The 17919-nt window shown below is 39.3% G+C and overlaps 3 protein-coding genes across 11 annotated transcripts; 1 reads left to right on the plus strand and 2 right to left on the minus strand.

Annotated features, from left to right (window-relative positions):
- Nucleotide 1: 1 nt before the first annotated feature.
- coasy (CoA synthase) lies at nt 2-6374 on the minus strand. Of its 3 annotated transcripts, XR_013788286.1 has the most exons (11): nt 5916-6374; nt 4317-5023; nt 3936-4150; nt 3354-3485; nt 2806-2995; nt 2398-2462; nt 2240-2324; nt 2067-2164; nt 1292-1438; nt 270-1127; nt 2-131 (listed from the first exon to the last, which is right to left on the minus strand). XR_013788286.1 is itself a non-coding variant. In XM_079487668.1 (10 exons), exons 2-10 carry the CDS (start codon nt 4984-4986, stop codon nt 1059-1061), a joined length of 1671 nt encoding a protein of 556 aa, XP_079343794.1. In that variant the 5' UTR covers nt 4987-5023; nt 5916-6374; the 3' UTR covers nt 2-1058. The 3 variants fall into 3 exon arrangements, 1 of the variants encoding a protein (XP_079343794.1); XM_079487668.1 differs by having other exon boundaries at nt 2-1127; XR_013788287.1 differs by lacking the exon at nt 2-131 and having other exon boundaries at nt 876-1127; nt 2008-2164.
- A 310-nt stretch (nt 6375-6684) lies between these two features.
- Nucleotides 6685-12115, minus strand: naglu (N-acetylglucosaminidase, alpha). Of its 2 annotated transcripts, none has more exons than XM_079488201.1 (7): nt 11633-12115; nt 10964-11111; nt 10717-10863; nt 10453-10538; nt 9701-9957; nt 8296-9023; nt 6685-8148 (listed from the first exon to the last, which is right to left on the minus strand). In XM_079488201.1, exons 1-7 carry the CDS (start codon nt 12043-12045, stop codon nt 7669-7671), a joined length of 2259 nt encoding a protein of 752 aa, XP_079344327.1. In that variant the 5' UTR covers nt 12046-12115; the 3' UTR covers nt 6685-7668. The 2 variants fall into 2 exon arrangements, with proteins under 2 accessions (XP_079344327.1, XP_079344328.1); XM_079488202.1 differs by having other exon boundaries at nt 7059-8186.
- Nucleotides 11762-17780, plus strand: pus3 (pseudouridylate synthase 3). Of its 6 annotated transcripts, none has more exons than XM_079488209.1 (7): nt 11762-12565; nt 13418-13823; nt 13951-14204; nt 14362-14545; nt 14886-14995; nt 15483-15661; nt 16731-17488. In XM_079488209.1, the coding sequence occupies exons 2-7, from the start codon at nt 13437-13439 to the stop codon at nt 17003-17005; spliced, it is 1389 nt and encodes a 462-aa protein (XP_079344335.1). In that variant the 5' UTR covers nt 11762-12565; nt 13418-13436; the 3' UTR covers nt 17006-17488. The 6 variants fall into 6 exon arrangements, with proteins under 6 accessions (XP_079344335.1, XP_079344332.1, XP_079344333.1 ...); XM_079488206.1 differs by lacking the exon at nt 11762-12565 and adding an exon at nt 12871-12958 and having other exon boundaries at nt 16731-17494; XM_079488207.1 differs by lacking the exon at nt 11762-12565 and adding an exon at nt 12873-12958 and having other exon boundaries at nt 13430-13823.
- Nucleotides 17781-17919: the final 139 nt, after the last annotated feature.

Here is a 17919-nt window from a genome sequence, read left to right on the forward strand (position 1 = left end):
TGGAAGTAAGGTATTTTATTTAAAAGAGTAATTAAATCAAGCTTTAGTTTCATTGTTTAAAACATCTCACATTCTCATCTGGGATCATTTAGTCCATGGGTCTCAAACTCAGTTCCCGGAGGGCCACAGCTCTGCACAGTTTAGCTCCAACCCTAATCAAACACACCTGATTCAGCTTATCAACATCTAACAAGACACTTCCAAGCAGGTGTGGTTCAGAGCTGTGGCCCTCCAGGAACCGAGTTTGACTTTGGTTTCATAAGAGGCACAATACAGAACAATCTTCCTGCTTTACAAAGTCATATCTTGCAGTTCATAGACCAGTTTACCCAGAAACATGTTACTGTGTTAAGAGTGAAGGAATAAATGAACAATGGTTGTGACCACCTGCTATAGGCACGAGTATATTGCAGATCTATTTAAGAGCTTATTTCAGTGGCATCAGTGGATCAATGTATATATAATAATGTAGGAAGTAGATTTAAAAATATGATTATACATTTTAAATATTCACCACTGAGGCTTCTGGAGTCGCTTTTCAGAGAAAATATGAAAACTTGTGTAACTCACCACAGTCAATGGCACGTTATATGCACCCAAGAGCACAATGTTATTTCTTTCGTCATTCTTGTAAGTTTCATTTTACTCCTGCATAACGTTTCATATCATTTTTTTAATACAAGCTTATATATAAGCAGCTCAGTGGTTAGAGAATGGCACTAGCAATGCCAAAGTCATGGGTTTGATCCCAGGGGATCACACATACTGAGAAACAAATGTATAGTGTAATGCATTGCAAGTCGCTTTGGATAAAAGGGTCTGCCAAATGTAAAATGATGTCTTTTGTCACAAAAGCAGTTCACAGCAGAATGTTTCTATGAATTTACTTATGGAGATGAAAGGTTTTTCATAAACTGCAAAGCATTCAAGCTCAGATTCTTTTCATTTAGTCAATTTTTTGTCAATTAGCAGATTTTTAATTGAAAGCTGCACAAAAAACCACCACATGATCAAATATTATGATGTTTTTCTTGAACGTCTGCTGTGCACAGTATGTTTTATGGATTCATGCTCTGCTCTTTTCTCTGTTGAATCCGCTGCTGTAAAAGATTCCAGGCTTTTAATACCTGGGAAGCCGAAGAAATACAAAAAGTTTAATTCAACCTGTTTCTTAACCATTAGACTGATGGAATGATTTGTAAGTGAAAGCATCTCTAATAAGCTCTGGGTTAAATTTGTCTCCAAAGACTGATTGAAGTCGTGATCTGAAAAGACGTATGAATGATCTCACCTGTCTCTGAGTGACATCAGGTTCCCACAGTGTGCACAGCACTACATTAGCACACTCGACCAGCTTTGCATTGGGCCACTGACTTTTCAATCTTCTCACAGCATCTTCTTCCTTTACACCATCACGCTGGACTATACGCTTCACCGCCTGACACAGAGAGTTAACCAAACCTTCAGTTTGACCATAAAACAATTCACTAAATCATCAATCAAGGCGGCGCATACTCACAGCGGTAATACACCAAAAGAGGAGACACAAAAGAAGATATTTTGAGGATTGTTGGTAACCAAACCACGCTGGCCCTTGCTGACTTTCATTGTATGAACTCAAAACATTTCTCAAAATATCTTCTTTTGTGTTCCACAGACAAAAGGTTTTGAATGACATGGCAGTGATATCAAACTTTATTATCCCTTTAACTATTAGTGCAAGTGTTTTCCAAGATTTCTAATTCATTTTGCTTCAAAAAGTATCTTTGTTTGACTTTTTATTTTGCAATTCCAGGTCTTTAAATTAAAGCAATAAGCCCCAAGAAGCAGTGAGTTACAGTGCATTTTATAACAGTTAAGGGTGTTGTGGCACGACCTTAAACGGTTATTCAATATACATAGCACAGTTTCATAAAATAAAGTGATATTTTGTGAATATGTAATGCGGTAAGTTCTTATGCGGTTACAACTCGGCTCAACCAATCAGAATCAAGGACCAGAACTGACCGTTTTATAAAGTGACTTTTGAACCCAGCGGTCATGTCCAGGATGTAAAGTTTTAGTACCTCTTCTTCTGGGATGGTGGCCACCCAAACCTCATGAACCAAATAAGTCCATCCCGCTTCGAGTAACACAGCTGCATCCACCACACAAACCTTCTTACCTGAAAACCGAAAACGAGAGTTAATCATAAAACAATAAAACAACGTTCCTCCAGAAAATGTGCTTACGCTCTCACCTTGCTCTTTAGCCAGCTGTATTTCTTTCTTCACCAGCAGCGCGATCTCCGGCCACACTATATCTGTCAGAGCTTTCAGACGTTCCTGGAATCACACAAACATGAGCAAGATGGAAAACATTTTCAAAACTCACTTAAATTTAGCTGCGTTGGATTACCTGGTTCCCAAAAACCTTTCCACCCAGTATTCTTCTGTTAATGGTCTTATCCTCATTAAGGATATCTTACAAGAAACAAACAAACAAATAAAAATACTGACTACATTTACATTTAGTCATTTAGCAGACGCTTTTATCCAAAGCGACTTACAGATGAGGAAACATTAGAAGCAACTATAACAACATAGGCAACAAAACACATAAGTGCATCAAAACTAGTCCATTAAAGCCCAGCACAGTATACAAAGCTCAGAATAGTGAGGTTAGTAATCATTCTTTTTTTCTTTTTTAAAAAAGGAAAGGGAAGAGAATTAGGAAAAATCAATCAGCGACGTGTTGATTATTTTTTTTGACTAAGCATTTTAAAATGTGACCCAGAAATACAACAGTGACTTTAAAGTTCTGCACCTGAGCCAAACTCCTGAAGGATCTGCTGGTAGGCGGATGTGCCAGGCAGGTAAGCCTTATGGCCGAGCTGATCGCAGTCGATCCGTACAGCATCCAACCCCTCCAGTCTGCACGCTATTGAACTTTTCCCCGTCCCACTGCCACCCGTCAGACCGATCACATAAGGGTCCAGAGAGAGATCGGGCCGAGGCTGGGAGACAGAAGAACGGTAAAAATCGCAATAAGATCACAGAGTACGAATTAGGATCATAGGATCACAAGAAAGAAACAGCAGAGAAAGACATACATGTGTCACAGCCTTTTATTCACAATGGATAATGTAAACATTTTATTTTGAATAAAAAAGTCATGACGTCATGCACTAGGTCACTTTCTACATTAAATCAATTAGATAAGTGAATCTACAGAAGTCATGAGATGGAGTGGGTGACTAAATAAATTCTATTGTGCACATTTTCTGATGGATTCCTGGAGGTCTATGGATGAAAACAGAGATTGTGGGCACTGATGAATACTCATAGAATATTTATAAACCTGGATTTTCTTACAGATGGAGGTTTGAGCAGTGTGCCTAGCAGTCTTGTTCTCAGGCTGGATGAACTTATTTTCTCCTCCTCAATGTCAGTGTGATGGGCGTCTTTCAGTAACTGTATTTCATATAGAACCAGCTCTGCCAAACCCTGCACCAAACACAAATCACTAGAATTATACACAAAATAAAGATAGTAATAAAAAAACTGTGGCTTCACATTTACATTTACATTTAGTCATTTAGCAGACGCTTTTATCCAACGCGACTTACAGATGAGGAAACATTGGACGCAATTATAACAACATAGGCAACAAAATACATAAGTCCATCAAAACTAGTCCATTAAAGCCTAGCACAGTATACAAAGCTCAGAATAGTGAGGTTAGTACAATAGAAACCAATAAAACTCCAGATCTAGTTAAATGATTAAACACCTGCACAGCAATCATACATCTTTTGAAAACTTTATATATCACAGAATAAACCACGCTGGCATTTTGGCTTTAAAGGGAACAACAACATTCCGTTGTGGTGTAACAACAAAAGATCAAAGATATGAGTCTGTTTAAAAATGCCGAAAGACAACCAACGTTCTCACATTTTCCACACGCTTCCTGTTGACGGCTTCACCCCCTCTTCTCGTCTCCTCGCTAACCACAATGCACTGCAGCTCAGGGTCACTTATGGAAGGGCCGAAGGGGTCGGAGAGAGGAACGATTTCATACTTCAGAGACGGTTTGACATCGTTGAGAAATTCCTGCAGCCTCTGTACTCGATGATCGTACGGCTCGATCAGTTCCTTCAAGACCTTATCTGCAAAAAAAGTGTTTCTTTGGGGTTAGGTGTCATCTCTTGGTGAACTGAAAAATCAAACGTCTTGATCCTGACCAAATATTAGTCTATTCTCAACAACTACAAACTGACACAGAAAGTATTGTGCACAAACATCTGAAAACAATTCTAAAGGGTCTCAACTCACTTTTTAACAATTCCTGATCACACACACCGATGAGAAAGCGTCTACTGGCCAGCAAACAAGAAATATTCAGCAGGGTCTTGTGGGCACCGTGAAGGCGATCAAAAGTGCCGCCCACCACCACGTCGGTGAAGGACTGTAACTGCGTTTCCTTTCTTCCTCTGTCATTGTCTTCCTCACCCATGACCTCTTCTAGTCGAGGATATAGAAGGACGGAAGAGAGACTTGGTGTGCAGACGTAACATTGACCGGTGTACCGCTGCAAGCACTGTGTGACCAACGAGGACTGCCCAGGGTCTTGGATGTGGAAGTCTGTCAACACAACTTCCGGTGAGTGGGAGAGCGTTTGCGGGGTGGCAAAAGGTACGTTGGATGCCCCCAATGCCCCGGATTGGGCACGGATGTTAGTGAGCAGCACCCGGACGTCCAGGTGCCCGCAGATGTCGGCCGCGTTACTGTAAAGGCGAGAGATTAGAGAGCAGAGATCCATCATGGGTGGGATGTAGACGGGCCGCACCTGCCCACCTGTGCTTAGGTTGAGCCCGGGGTGGAGATGGACGTAAAGTGTGCGCTCCACCACCTGAGCGGCGGAGCTGAGGACCGGTGCTATGCGGAGAGGAAGGACGTGTAGGGGGGACGTAAGGACCAGGACGCCCGTGCTGAACATGGACATAATTGACAGCTGATGATGATCTCCTCCTTTAGAAAATCTGAAATAATTGATTGACATTTATTATTAAAAACGTAAGACTTTCATTACGGACAGATGAATAAAAACAAGGCTTGCAGATGCTAATAAAAACAGCAAATGTTTGACATTCTTAACCACTCAACTTTTAACTTTCCACTTTGTTTAGCCCCTTAAAATTTGACTATATTATTAAACAAAAATCATTTGACAAAAAAACACTTTGTTTTTCACTTCACTATGAACATCGATTGTTTGTGTAGCTTTGTGTATTATGTTTACTATGGCAAAATGTTGAATGCTCTTCCATTTGTCTCTGTTAATAAAATTCATACTGAATAAATGAATAAATAATATATATATATATCTATATTAAATGAATAAATGTACAAAGGAATAATTATGCAATTTTAAACACGGACTGGTATTTTAACATAAAAAGACTTGTGCAACACGTGATGAACTAAACCCACATATTGTGACTGCATTTTATATGATATCTTTTTTATATTATAAATAAATGTTATATTATATCACATAAAACAAAAATAACATTGTTCAATATACAAGCACTTTCATAAAAAAATCTTACAAACACTGAAACTTATATTATTTATAAGTAAGCACCGCAATAAACTGTAGAACTATAGTAATACTAACTACTACAGTGGTTTTGAACCAATAACCATAGCAAATCATATAGTAAACAAAACGATATATTACTACAACAATTGAAATGAACAACTAGACACAAGCAAACAGTTGAACTGATAAGAAACCGTTGTGTTATATTCTATAGTATAACTGTGTGTCGTCACTGAAGTATTGAAAGACAAGCAGATCTCTTATATGTGCTGCAAAATAACAACACACACTGCTGATCCAGAACAACACGATCATATAAAATCACTCACTGAAGTATATTGTGCTGTTTAGAGTCAATAAATGCAGAATAAGATCTCAGATGACAACTGAAGCTTCGTCATTATGAGTTTTGACAACACGAATGTTCAGCTCACAGAAGCCACTCACGACCTATGACCCGGAGCCGTTGAATACGAGAGTTACGACACTCACATTGACCTCCTGGAATGCGGAAGTAACTCGGGTCATCATCAGACTGAAGCTCATTCGTTTCAGTGTCTCTCAAACGCATTTGGTGAAATAACTGCCTGTTATATTTGAACGAGTTAAAATGATAAACAAAGATTATGCTGCTTTAGATGTAGTCAACAGTTATCAGTGTACACGATGCGCTGATATTAAGATAGATGTATGCAAACACAGTCCATGTCAAACTATTAAAATACGTTGAATGCACAGATTGTTTGGAACTACGGAGGGCCCCGTGAACCACGTGATCACACGGCGGCGAGATCGAGTGTCGTAACTCTCATATTTAACGACTCTATGTTGACCTACACAGCCATGTGTTTGAATACCGAGCGCTGATTGGCTGACAGCGAGACTTCCTGCATTGGTGAATTATGGGAAATGCAGTATGTAATGGGTATGTAAGTTGACTCGAGCGGAAAATTACTAACCATCTTTAAAAGACGCCTTTTAAAATGTATTTTAAGTACTAAATGTAATCTTATAAGTGAATATCACATTGGTAGAACTATTCCTCATTTATAAGTGTTGTAATATCTGCACTAAATGGTGAATGAACACTATAAACATGACAACTTTACTGTGTTTATTGTATGTTTTACTTTCTATTTGTATAACAGCTTATTTTGAATGTTTTATTTATTTACTTTCTGCAACTTTTCAATCGGAGTATTTCAATGGAGAAAAGTAGATTAACGTTAATACCTTGACCAATGATTTTATAATTGACTGAAAACCTTTACTATGGGAAGGTTCTGTTATTGGCCACATGTGTGCGGTCCCATCTCAAACAAGGCAAAGCTTTCTAATTACAAACCTCCTCACATGTTTTCATTGAAGAGTCAGACATGAAGAATTTCAGATCAGAATATAAGGCTGTTACACCTTCCTTATAATACACAATATGATGTTTCTCTGTATCAGATCAGCCTGTAATGTAGCCTACTGTATACATTATTCATTAATATAACACTTTTCAGATTGACCAAAAATGTAAACACAATTCAATTCGAATTATTGAACATGTTCAGATTGCTTTTAGACCTGAGCTATTAAAGACAATATTACGGTTATGATTTTCAACAACAAAAATACAAAACAAACTCATAATATAAAATTACATTGTCATCATGTAGAATCTACTGTACATATACATTTAACCCAAATTCACAGTTTTTAAGGGTTGGTACAAGAGAAGTACATACTGTTGATGTGCCACGCGAAACATCTTCCGTATCTGTACTAGCACAGTGGCCAAAACACAGACACCCAGTCATCGCATCGCTAGCATGCAGTTCACATAAAAATATTTTCTTCCAACATCAGTGCTATTAAACCAGATGTCATTCAGTTATAAAAATGTCGACCGCATTAACACAACTTTAACACTTGACATGCGCAGCAAGTCGTTCTGACAATAGTTAAAAAAAAAGTTTAGAGACATATTATGGATGCTGTGTATGGACCGTTTCTGCTCAACGTCCTTGTATATCAATTTGATATATACGGATTTAGGGAATGCTCTCTGGATCATTTTGTGCATAAAGTTTCCCATTACTTTAACATTTTCAGTGCATATGGATAATATTTCAGGAAGATTCTGTGTGCAATGTCATAGGTGTCCCCTAGGGGTTTGGACGGATATTTTCTCTGGTTGAAGACGAATCCTTTCTCAACCTGGAACACAGCCTGGTTGAAGACGTCTTGCTTGAAGGGCCTTCCCCTATCGAGACACTCCACTAACGTATTGACAAACATGCCCCAGCGTTGAAGATAATAGTCCTCCACTAGACCACCCCATTCTTTGCTGGCATAGTCCAGGATGTTGCCGTCAGGTCCCCAAAGGGTGATCTGGTTTCGTGCATTGAAATCGTACAGCTGAGCTTCGTGTTTGTCCAAAGCCTGGGACTGTGCCTGCTCTAGCCACGCCCCCAACAGGAAGTGTTCGTTACTGGAAAGAAGGCGATCCAACTCGGGTAACAGATCGTAGACGACTACGCCACCCGCCGTCAGTAGGTCGGAAAGCTTTTGGGTCTGAGAATCAAACAGATGAGATGTACTCGATGACTTTGCTGCAAAATGATCAATTTAAAGACATTTGTGTGTTTGTTTTATAAATAGCACAGACTGTGAATGGGTTTGGAGATTTTGTAATATAGAATATAAAACCTTCAAGCTTACCTGAAACGCGTCACGTATTTCCTTGTAAAATTCGGTCGTGAGGAGTTGAATCGCCTGTCGCGTCACATCCACCAGATCGTACCGGAAGGTTTCCACGGAAACGAACCCTGGCGCGGCCTCAAAGAACAGCTTCCACGCCTTGTACAACTCAGCGGGTTCATACCAAATATCCGTCTGCATGTGCAGAGACGGCCGATGCACCAGAGGGCTTCGATTATGATTCTTGTATTGTAGAACAGTGCAGTTGTACACACTGTGAAACAACAGTCGCCACGCCAACGCCAGGTGCTCATCCACGCTTCCATAGCGACGCAAAGCATACAGCGACACCCACTTAGAAAGGTTCACGGGTTCCTTACGCCAGGCCAGCTCGCTCATGAGTTCGTAAACCACCGGGTTCTGTTCGATGCCCTCGGGGGTTAACCCCAAACCCACCAGGGTGGAATTTGGAAAGCTGAGGGCATCAAAGGGGCCGGAGTTAATTCTCTCCACCGTTCCGAACAGACCGCTGTTCCCTCCAAAATTGTGCAGCATGCACCAGATGAAAGGCTGGCCGTAGAAGGAGTTAGTGGAAGGATAGACGGGCATGGATTCAGCAAAGAGATCCAGGACAATCATTCGTCCCAGGGGAACGCCATGTAACAAGGCCTTGACCTGATCTGGTTTCCAGAACGAAGGTTCGCTGATAAATAGCCAACCCTGCATCAGCCAAATTGCTTGAGGATCCACTGCCAGAGAAAGAGAGAGACCATGAATCAAAGGAAACGCATGTGTTTGAGCGGCAAGAGCTCACTAGCCTTCAGAGACATCAGACTGGGGTTCAGCACCCCTACTGTGTCCCAGAAATTAGGCAGGTCACTTATGGGTTACAAAACAAGTGCACATCAGATGTGCCAAAGAAAAAAAGCACTTGAACGATTTCAGGCCAAATGAGGACATCAATATGGTTCTAGTGCTAGACTGGGGAATGTGTGACCCTCTTTAAAAAAGGTCTGTATCTATACTTGTGGGATAGAGATACTAAGAGGCGAAACTCAACAGAACGTTTCATTGCTGTGTGAATATCAGCAGTCTGCAAAGTTGTAAAGCAGAAAGTGAACGAATTACTAAGTTATTGGCTTGGTAAAAAAGGAGTCGACGCTGAATCATGCGAACGAGTCGTCTGTCGTTCTAATTTCCAGGTTGGATTAGACAGATGAATCGCAGAACAGTGGTCTTACACCGTTTATGTATGTAAACAAAACATTTACTCTTAAGCTACTTACAGAAAAATCTGCCCACAAACAATACAATCTCTATTTATGAGTGATAATATGGTGCAGTAATAATTCAGTGTGTCCGACAACACATCTATAACATTTATTAAATACATGTAAGTGGAGAAGAGGAAATAAAGCTCAGTAACCTGAAGTCATTGTGCTGAAAACTGCCCGGCTCACAGAAGCCAGGTAAGCAGGGTCAGAGGAGGCAGGACTCATCTCGTTGAAGGTGTCTGTGTTGTAAATGTGGTCTGTTCCGAACTCTTTAATAACCTGAGATAAGAAAAGAGCTCCGATGCGCTGGAAGAGCAGATCTCGAGGGTCCAGCATGTGAGCGCAGGAGTAGCTACAGTTAAAATGACTCCAGGGACTCAACTTGGTCACGTTTGCTTTGGGAAATAACCTGACAGACATTATAGCAAATAACTGAAAGAACACACCGAGTTTCAATAAAAGTGAATCTACATTGTAAAGTCTCATTTTACTTTTATAAGATACTTTAATCTCAGGATAAAACATTCTGGTCACATTTGACAGTTTTGTCAAAAGTCATAAGAATGATTCTTATTATATTATACAGTATTTTTACCGTACTGCATTAAAATGAATGTAATAACATTTATTATATTCTTTAAATCAGTATTAAAACGGCAATATAAAAAAATTTGCCATTTAAATGACATAACTTTTTTTACACTAGAATAGAAGATGAGATCTTTACAGCAACAAGAAATCAAAATGGTCCAAAACTTAACCTTCCTTTTGATTCTGAGATTAAATACTGAACGACCTCAATATGTTTGTTATCCATTTACCAATCTATTAAAATAATTCTTTATCGTATAAAGTTAAAAAAGAAGAAACATTGAAAAAGTATGTACGGAAAAAATGACATTACCTGGTAATACCTTCAGGTACAATCCCTGAAAAGGCAGGTAATACAGGTATCATTCCAAGAGCTCTCATTCGGTCCAAGATTCTAAACTGAGGAATAAAAAGTATTAAAACAACATTACCACAGGTAAATAAGACTACAAGAGAATGTTTAAACAATGTTATACAGTATCATGTATGTGGTCAAATTATGCATGTAAAAGTTACAAACGTGGTTTTAATGACATACTATTTTTAACATTATTTTGATGTTTCATCTTTTGTTTACCTGCAGATTGAGTTGTTTGATATGCCAGGACTGAGGAAGTGTTCCACCCCACTGAAACAGGTTCCCCATGCGGTTCCACGCTAGAAAGGCAGGACCTGTGAAGAAGTGATCAATCTCAGTCTGGTTCAGACCGAGAGACAGATACACCTGCACCAGAAGATAAAACACAGCATATAGCAACACTGCATTACATACATTCTTCTTCCTATGAGGATGATAAACCACATTTCTGATCAGATACTCTCACCTCCTGCCACAGTGCCTCTTGCCCGTTGAATGCCAGAGGAAGGTTTATGCCATTCAGCGCCATCCAGTCAATCTCTCTTTGCCATCTTGGCCAGTCCCACCACACAGTGGAGTAACTCTGGGTACACACGTTCTGATAATACCTGAACCTGTGGATCACACAAACACTACATTAAGCACATAACATCTTCATGAACATGACCTCATTCATAGCGTCAGAGTCAAACTGTGTGTGGAATTCACAAGCTGCCTGTCTCCATGAGCGTGACATCACACGGGTTTGCTCATGCAGAACTAACAAGACCAACACATAACCAGACAACAGAATTTGATGAACAATGCTGTATTTTTATGGGTCTGTGGGTCACACACAGGACGGAGGGGGCTGCCCAGATCGGACCAGCGTGAGAACATTTACCGGACACAAACACAGCGTCTCCAGAATGATCACCGCTAATAAATACAGTCAGATGAGAGTATTTGAGTCAAAACGAACACTATACAGTTCTTCATACACAATACATGTGAAGGATTATTTAAATGTTAAAAATACTCAAATGAAAATGATCTAAAGCTAATATGACAAAATTGACAATTTAAAAAATCATCAAGAGTAACTCTGAATTTACAGCGCGATGATGTGACGTCATTCATCTCTGAGGTGATTTACCTGTGCGGAGTACTGATGCGCAGAACGCCGGTGAGAGGAGGCAGAGGTCTCGGGACATTTAACTGATCCCCGGACCAAGACACGTGACAGTTACAGAAGTACTTCAGATAGTTATATATCCCGGCGGCCACCGCGACCCCCGTGCTGCCCACCGCCACGATCTTGTCGTTTTTTGCGGACCGCAGCTCACACACGTCCAAACCGTCACCCGACAGAGTTCCGTTGACCGACACGATGAAGTCTCGTGATCTGTTCCCCAGCAGACGCTCGAGCAGATCCTCCACAGCCCTGGACTGAGTTTTATCGCCGGCTCGCGCTCTCAGATGCGCCAAAGTGTGAAAGTCACCGGAGACGCAGCGCAACATTGTAACGCAGAGAAGCGCGAGCGTCGCGCCGCGGCTACAGTGTATCATCTCGCGTGACGTGACGTGACGTGAGACACATCGGCGCTTTAGATGTTCATCAAACTTTATACTATTGAAGATCTGCGCGTGAGCAGGAAACTATGCGCGCAATGAAGAACAGTAGACCAATCACGAGCTCTCTGGAGAGTTTTAACCAATAGGAGTTTCGGATTCTAAGTGAAAGGAGGAAACATGGTTTATTTTTATATGGTTCAATTTAATTTTTCTATGCATGATAAACAAGTGAAATATTGAACAACATTAGATGATTGAATTATAGACCTTTATACTTTAAAGAGAGGCTGTCTGTGTAATACCTTTCCTGTAGCTCAGTGGTAAGAGCATTGTGTTGGATATCAGGGGATTGCAGATACTCATGTATGAATATATAGGATAATGCAATTTAAGTAGCTTTGGATAAAAGCGTCTGCTACCATTAACGTTTTATTAACTTTATTGAGCTGTATCTCCCTACATTTGTCGAGCTTCAATCAAAAAGCGAGAGAGATTCATTACATGAAGACAACAGGTATACTTTCTGCTAAATTAATTTCTCATTATTTCAAATCTTTGAAAATCAAAAATTTCAATTTTAATCTATTGAATAACACGTACATTTGCGTTTGTTCACTGCATTAGGTAACTGTCTTTTGGACTGGGTTCTGCCTTAAGAGCAAACTAAAGTTTTCAAAAACTCATATGTTTAGTATTATGACTTTAAAATCATAATGTTTACATTTATTTTATTTAATACTTGATAGAATATATAGAAATTGCATAATCAATATGAATTCATCGCATTTCCATTTAAATACTTCAGTGCCACTTATCAGTGTAAACTTGGAGGGACATTTATTTTGACGGGCAATGTCAGGGAAGGACTTTTATCTTGACAGGCTATGTTACGGAAGCTTCTGCAGCGGTACGGTGTTTAAAAGTTCAGCTTCGTGTTTATGTGTGGTTTCAACATTTTAACGCCAAATCAGACCAGATGTGGGTAAAATATAATTAATGCCAATATTGGTGTGTTTTAAAACTTTATTTTAGAATCGTGTTTACATGTCCAAAAAGTATTTAGGAAACAAGCACGTGGACTTTAAATATCTCTCAACAGAAAACCTCACAAACATGTAACGTTAATGGATTTAAGGGTTTCGCAGTTGTTTAGGTTATAATCCTATGGGTGGGTCTCTGATCATGTTATCTGGTGGAAGGGAACCACTAAAACTCAATTAAATCCTACTTGAATAAGGCTCAAAATATGCTATATCAAAATTGTAGTTGTTTAACAACTGCTTCCTATCAGTATTTGTAGTTGAAATCATTGTAAATGTGAAAATGCAAGATAAGTATTTGAACCACGCTATGATTTATTTGACAGATCTGTGTTTAGTGTACTCATGGCAGAGGAAGCCCTGCTAACTCGTGTCAAAGCTTTGGAAGATGAAGTGGAGAGATTAAAAGCACAACTGAAAGCTAAAGTATCAACCCATCTCCAACCAGAGGTCCCGAACCATCAGAAGGGTGAGGAGAACAGACCCAAAGGGAAGAAACGAGGAGCAGAGAGACCCTTCGACTTCTCTGCCCACCCTCGCAGACATGTGGCGCTGCGCTTGGCATATCTCGGCTGGCAGTATCAAGGCTTTGCTGTCCAGGAGAACACAGACAACACAGTGGAAGCCCGGCTGTTTGAAGCACTGCTGAAAACTAAACTCATTCAGGACAGACAGACCTCCAACTATCATCGCTGCGGCCGCACGGATAAAGGAGTTAGTGCTTTTGCTCAGGTACACTGATCTCCATTTCCTGAATTTTGTTTGTCTAAGTATCAGTTAGTAAAACGTTTAGATTCTTCAGTGATCATCATACAAATATTGTTACATTTTTGGACCATGAAATTCCGTCTCGTTTCAGGTTATATCCATTGACCTCCGCTCCAACCAGTGTGGTGAAGGTTTAGGTTTGGAGGACAAATGCAAGGCCGTCTCTGATGAATTACCCTACGTCAAGATGCTGAATCGAGTTCTGCCTCAGGACATTAGAATACTGCAGTGGGCTCCTGTAGAAAGCGGCTTCAGTGCACGATTTGACTGCAAGTCAAGAACCTACAGATATTACTTTCCTCGTGGAGAACTAGACGTGGATCGTATGGCTGAGGCTGCCAAACGGTGCGTTTATTTTGAATCTAGTTTATAAATGGAGTGATCCAAAGTGTATCTTGTGTACTACGGTTCTAAAGAAATCTGACTTTGTAGTAAGATTGGTTAGTTATCTAGTAATAGTGCAAAATCTCAAATATTTCCCGTTTTATCTCTGGTCATGCAGTTATGAGGGTACACATGACTTCAGGAACGTGTGTAAAATGGACGTGGCTAATGGAGTGCTGCAGTTCCAAAGGACAATCCTGTCTGCCAGCATCCGGTCAGCCAAGCTGGAGCCCGCCGTCTCTAATGACCCCCACCAACTCTGTGTGTTCCAGGTCCAGGGTCTGGCTTTCCTCTATCACCAGGTCAGGAGATGCTTGTGTCAAACTAAACATCTTTTGAGAGGTTTGGTGTCAAAGCAAAGCGTTTGAAAACCTGTACAAATGTCCACTGCGTTATTTAGTGTGTTTGCATTCTGAAACTTAGGATATGCGTTTCTTAAAAACAACCTGTGTGTAATATATGAGAGATGATTGAAAAGATCCTCAGATTCATCAGTTCAGGAAGTGAAACTAAACATCTTGGTGGCGCTTATATCGTCTTTGTTTGCCTTGCATTAAGGACTATCCTAAATATTATAAGACATGATGTTATATTTCATTGCACACTGCTTCAACATCTTCTGTGATTCTTGTCTGTTCTCAGGTTCGCTGCATGATGGCCGTGCTGCTTCTTATTGGAAAGAAACTTGAATCTCCAGAGATCATTAATCAGCTCATGGATGTAGAAAATAACCCAAGGAAGCCTCAGTACAGGTGGGCTACATCTCAACATAGCCAATGTCAATAATTTATGCATACCTAAGTCACTTGCACTATTTTAGTCTAAATTATTATCTGTTCATAGCCACCTGTACATTTATGTTCATAGTATATAGTCATCTGTATATATTGTTCATAGTATATACCTACTGTCATATTTTCATAGAAAATTCCTACTGCAAAATATTTTTATAATCCATGCCCACTGTATATTCTCTAATATTGTATTCTGTATTTATTCTAACTGTATATCCTGCACTTGCTAACTGCACTTCTGGTTAGACCTAAACTACATTTCGTTACACTGTACTTGTATATGTGTAATGACAATAAAGTTGAATCTAATCTAATCTAACATGTATGTCGCTGAAGTTGGGTGATCATTTGTTGCTATTGCACTGTTGTTTCTGGCTCATCGTGAAGCATGTGTTTTTATATATTTGTTTCTAGTGATAATTGATTCTAGATGTGTATGTTGTAGTATGGCGGTGGATTATCCTCTGGTGCTCTATGACTGTCACTTTGAGGATGTGAGCTGGCGTACGGAACCTGAGGAGGAGAAACACATCCTGAACTCTTTTCACCAACATTGGATTCAGACCGCAGTCAAGACTCAAGTTCTGTTCGGCATGATCCAGGGCCTTCAAAACACCACTACAGGTTTGTGTTTACACAGATTGAAGTTAAGCTCAGATTGAAACATTCAACCTTGTCTTTATACTTTGACAGCAGAAATAAGACATTGTGGATTTAAAATTGCTTATACTATTTGTTCCAGTATGTAGTTAGTAAATATAGCAAGTTATACAAATTAATTATATGAGCACGTAACTCGACCTTGGATTTCCAGTGTAACACATGATCTGATATCAACTCTTAATGTAAAATCAGATGGTCAAAAGGTTTAGTGAAAGATTCAATTCAATTCAAAAAGCTTTATTGTCTATCCCCAACGGGGAAGAAAAATGTCTTTAGACAAAAGGCTCAGACACACAAACAGTACTAGTATCATTACAGCACCACATTACATTACATACATCCCCTAAAAACACACAACTACATAAATTCATTTTTACGTCCTATTTAAAATACCAATTGCAGTTGGGATAAAGCTCTTCTTATACTTCCATCTGCCAGAAGGAAGTAACTGAAAAGAACCATACAGCAGATGAGGAGTCTCACACAATAACAAATGCTTTCCTTTTCAATGCCACAGTAAAAAGATCAATTATTTTACACGCCACATTTATAATCCTTAAAAAGTTTGTTTTTGCTTTTAACAGAGCAAAAAGAGAGAGAGAGTTGAACCAGGATACAATATTAAAAGTAAGAACAGATTCGATAAGTCATTTATATACAACCATCAAAATGTCCATTTCACTGTTAAAACTCTAAACGTTGATAAGCCTTTTTAAAAACATTATCTGAATGCTTGTCAAATGAAAATTGAGAATCAATCCTAAATATTTAAAAGACCCCACATGTTCAACTTCCTCTCCATCGACTAACAAAGGTTCACAAAGTGCTTGTACACTATTTTCCCCACAACACATTTCTTTGGTTTTATTAATACTAAGCTGCAAAGAACTCTCCTCTGTCCAAACTGTGATATAGTAAACCAAATGAAGGTAAGTTTCTAATGACTGAATATCCTTTACACGCCCCGTTAATGCCATATTATCTGCATACTTTATAAGTGTCAGATGAATGATCTGTAAGTGTTTTCCAGGCGAGACATCGTCCCTGCAGTGCTGGCTAATGGAAGGAACCAGACAGAAGAAGTACCAGCCCCTGTTGGACCGGCCGCGCTGTGAGAGTCTGGAGTCCAGGATCCAGCATTTTGTGAAGAGAGGAAGACTAGAACAAGAGGAAGGAGAGAACGGTGAGGAGACCACTGTATTCAGAGGAAAGCGCTCGAAACATTCCCATCTGACCACAACAAACCAACCGCAAGAGCAGAAGAATGGAGCAAAAACTGAGCATAGCCCATTACAAAACCTTTAAACACATATGAACCTTTGATCTGTGTGTGCATCAGCAGAAATGGTTATCTGCTTTTTGAGTTGAAGTTAACTGTGTTTTATTAAAGGATTATTTGGACGGTTCCTGTGTGAATTTGATTGGAATCAAAACAATGTTTATTGGTTTCGTGATCGTTTTATTGTAATCTATATTTAATGGATCAGTCTGCTGGCATTGTTTTCATGTCAAATTTATGCTGTACTGATTCTGTTGAAGCTTTTCAACAGCTGCACATTCTGAGGGAAAAAAGGTTTACAATATGGTTGTTGGTATCTTACAATATGAAAGACAAACATCTAAATTATACAAAATCCACTTTTAACACAACTTTGCGGTTCCAAAATGAAGCTTCTTCACTGAAGTTTTCTTCCAAAGATGAAATAATAACCATATCATATCAATTGTATGTTTTCCATTACAAAAACACCATGGGCTGTTTACTATGAAACATGACCAAATTCATTTATGACGTGTTTTGGTTTTATTCCAGTAAGATTCAATGGTATTGTGTTGTTTCCCATCCCATCAATTAAGCCACAGAGTTTCCATTGAAACTAATACAATTCCCATTTAACCACCATATAATCCATACAAGAGTTTCTGTGATTCTTTTTAGTGTACATACAGTTTAAGAGACTAAATACACAGAGAGGTCTCGTCCAACATGCCATCTGTCGTTTAATAGAACTCTACCGCCACCTACTGCTCAGTGTGTGTCTTCATTATGCCATTATATTCATATTAAATGATATATTCTAAAAGGTTTTCTACTCTTTTAATATGGATTGTATAGACACATGTATATATATATATATATATATATGATATATTCTTTGACTGATTTCAAGCGCTCATAAAATTGTTCGTTTTATTGATATTACATTGATACTTGATGA

The sequence above is a fragment of the Barbatula barbatula genome (genome assembly GCF_947034865.1).
Source record: "Barbatula barbatula genome assembly, chromosome: 23".
Classification (NCBI taxonomy): Eukaryota; Metazoa; Chordata; class Actinopteri; order Cypriniformes; family Nemacheilidae; genus Barbatula; species Barbatula barbatula.

Coding starts and splice junctions, on each gene's coding strand:
- coasy (XM_079487668.1), bottom strand. CDS start 4,986: ATGTCCATGTTCAGCACGGGCGTCCTGGTCCTTACGTCCCCCCTACAC. Junction 2,463..2,805: donor CCTTCAGGAGTTTGGCTCAG/GTGCAGAACTTT, acceptor GTTTCTTGTAAG/ATATCCTTAATGAGGATAAG. Junction 1,439..2,066: donor CCACCATCCCAGAAGAAGAG/GTACTAAAACTT, acceptor TCTCTGTGTCAG/GCGGTGAAGCGTATAGTCCA.
- naglu (XM_079488201.1), bottom strand. CDS start 12,045: ATGATACACTGTAGCCGCGGCGCGACGCTCGCGCTTCTCTGCGTTACA. Junction 11,112..11,632: donor CGCATCAGTACTCCGCACAG/GTAAATCACCTC, acceptor TGTGATCCACAG/GTTCAGGTATTATCAGAACG. Junction 9,024..9,700: donor TTTCAGCACAATGACTTCAG/GTTACTGAGCTT, acceptor TTTCTCTGGCAG/TGGATCCTCAAGCAATTTGG.
- pus3 (XM_079488206.1), top strand. CDS start 12,936: ATGTTACGGAAGCTTCTGCAGCG. Junction 14,205..14,361: donor ATGGCTGAGGCTGCCAAACG/GTGCGTTTATTT, acceptor CTGGTCATGCAG/TTATGAGGGTACACATGACT. Junction 15,662..16,730: donor CCTTCAAAACACCACTACAG/GTTTGTGTTTAC, acceptor AGTGTTTTCCAG/GCGAGACATCGTCCCTGCAG.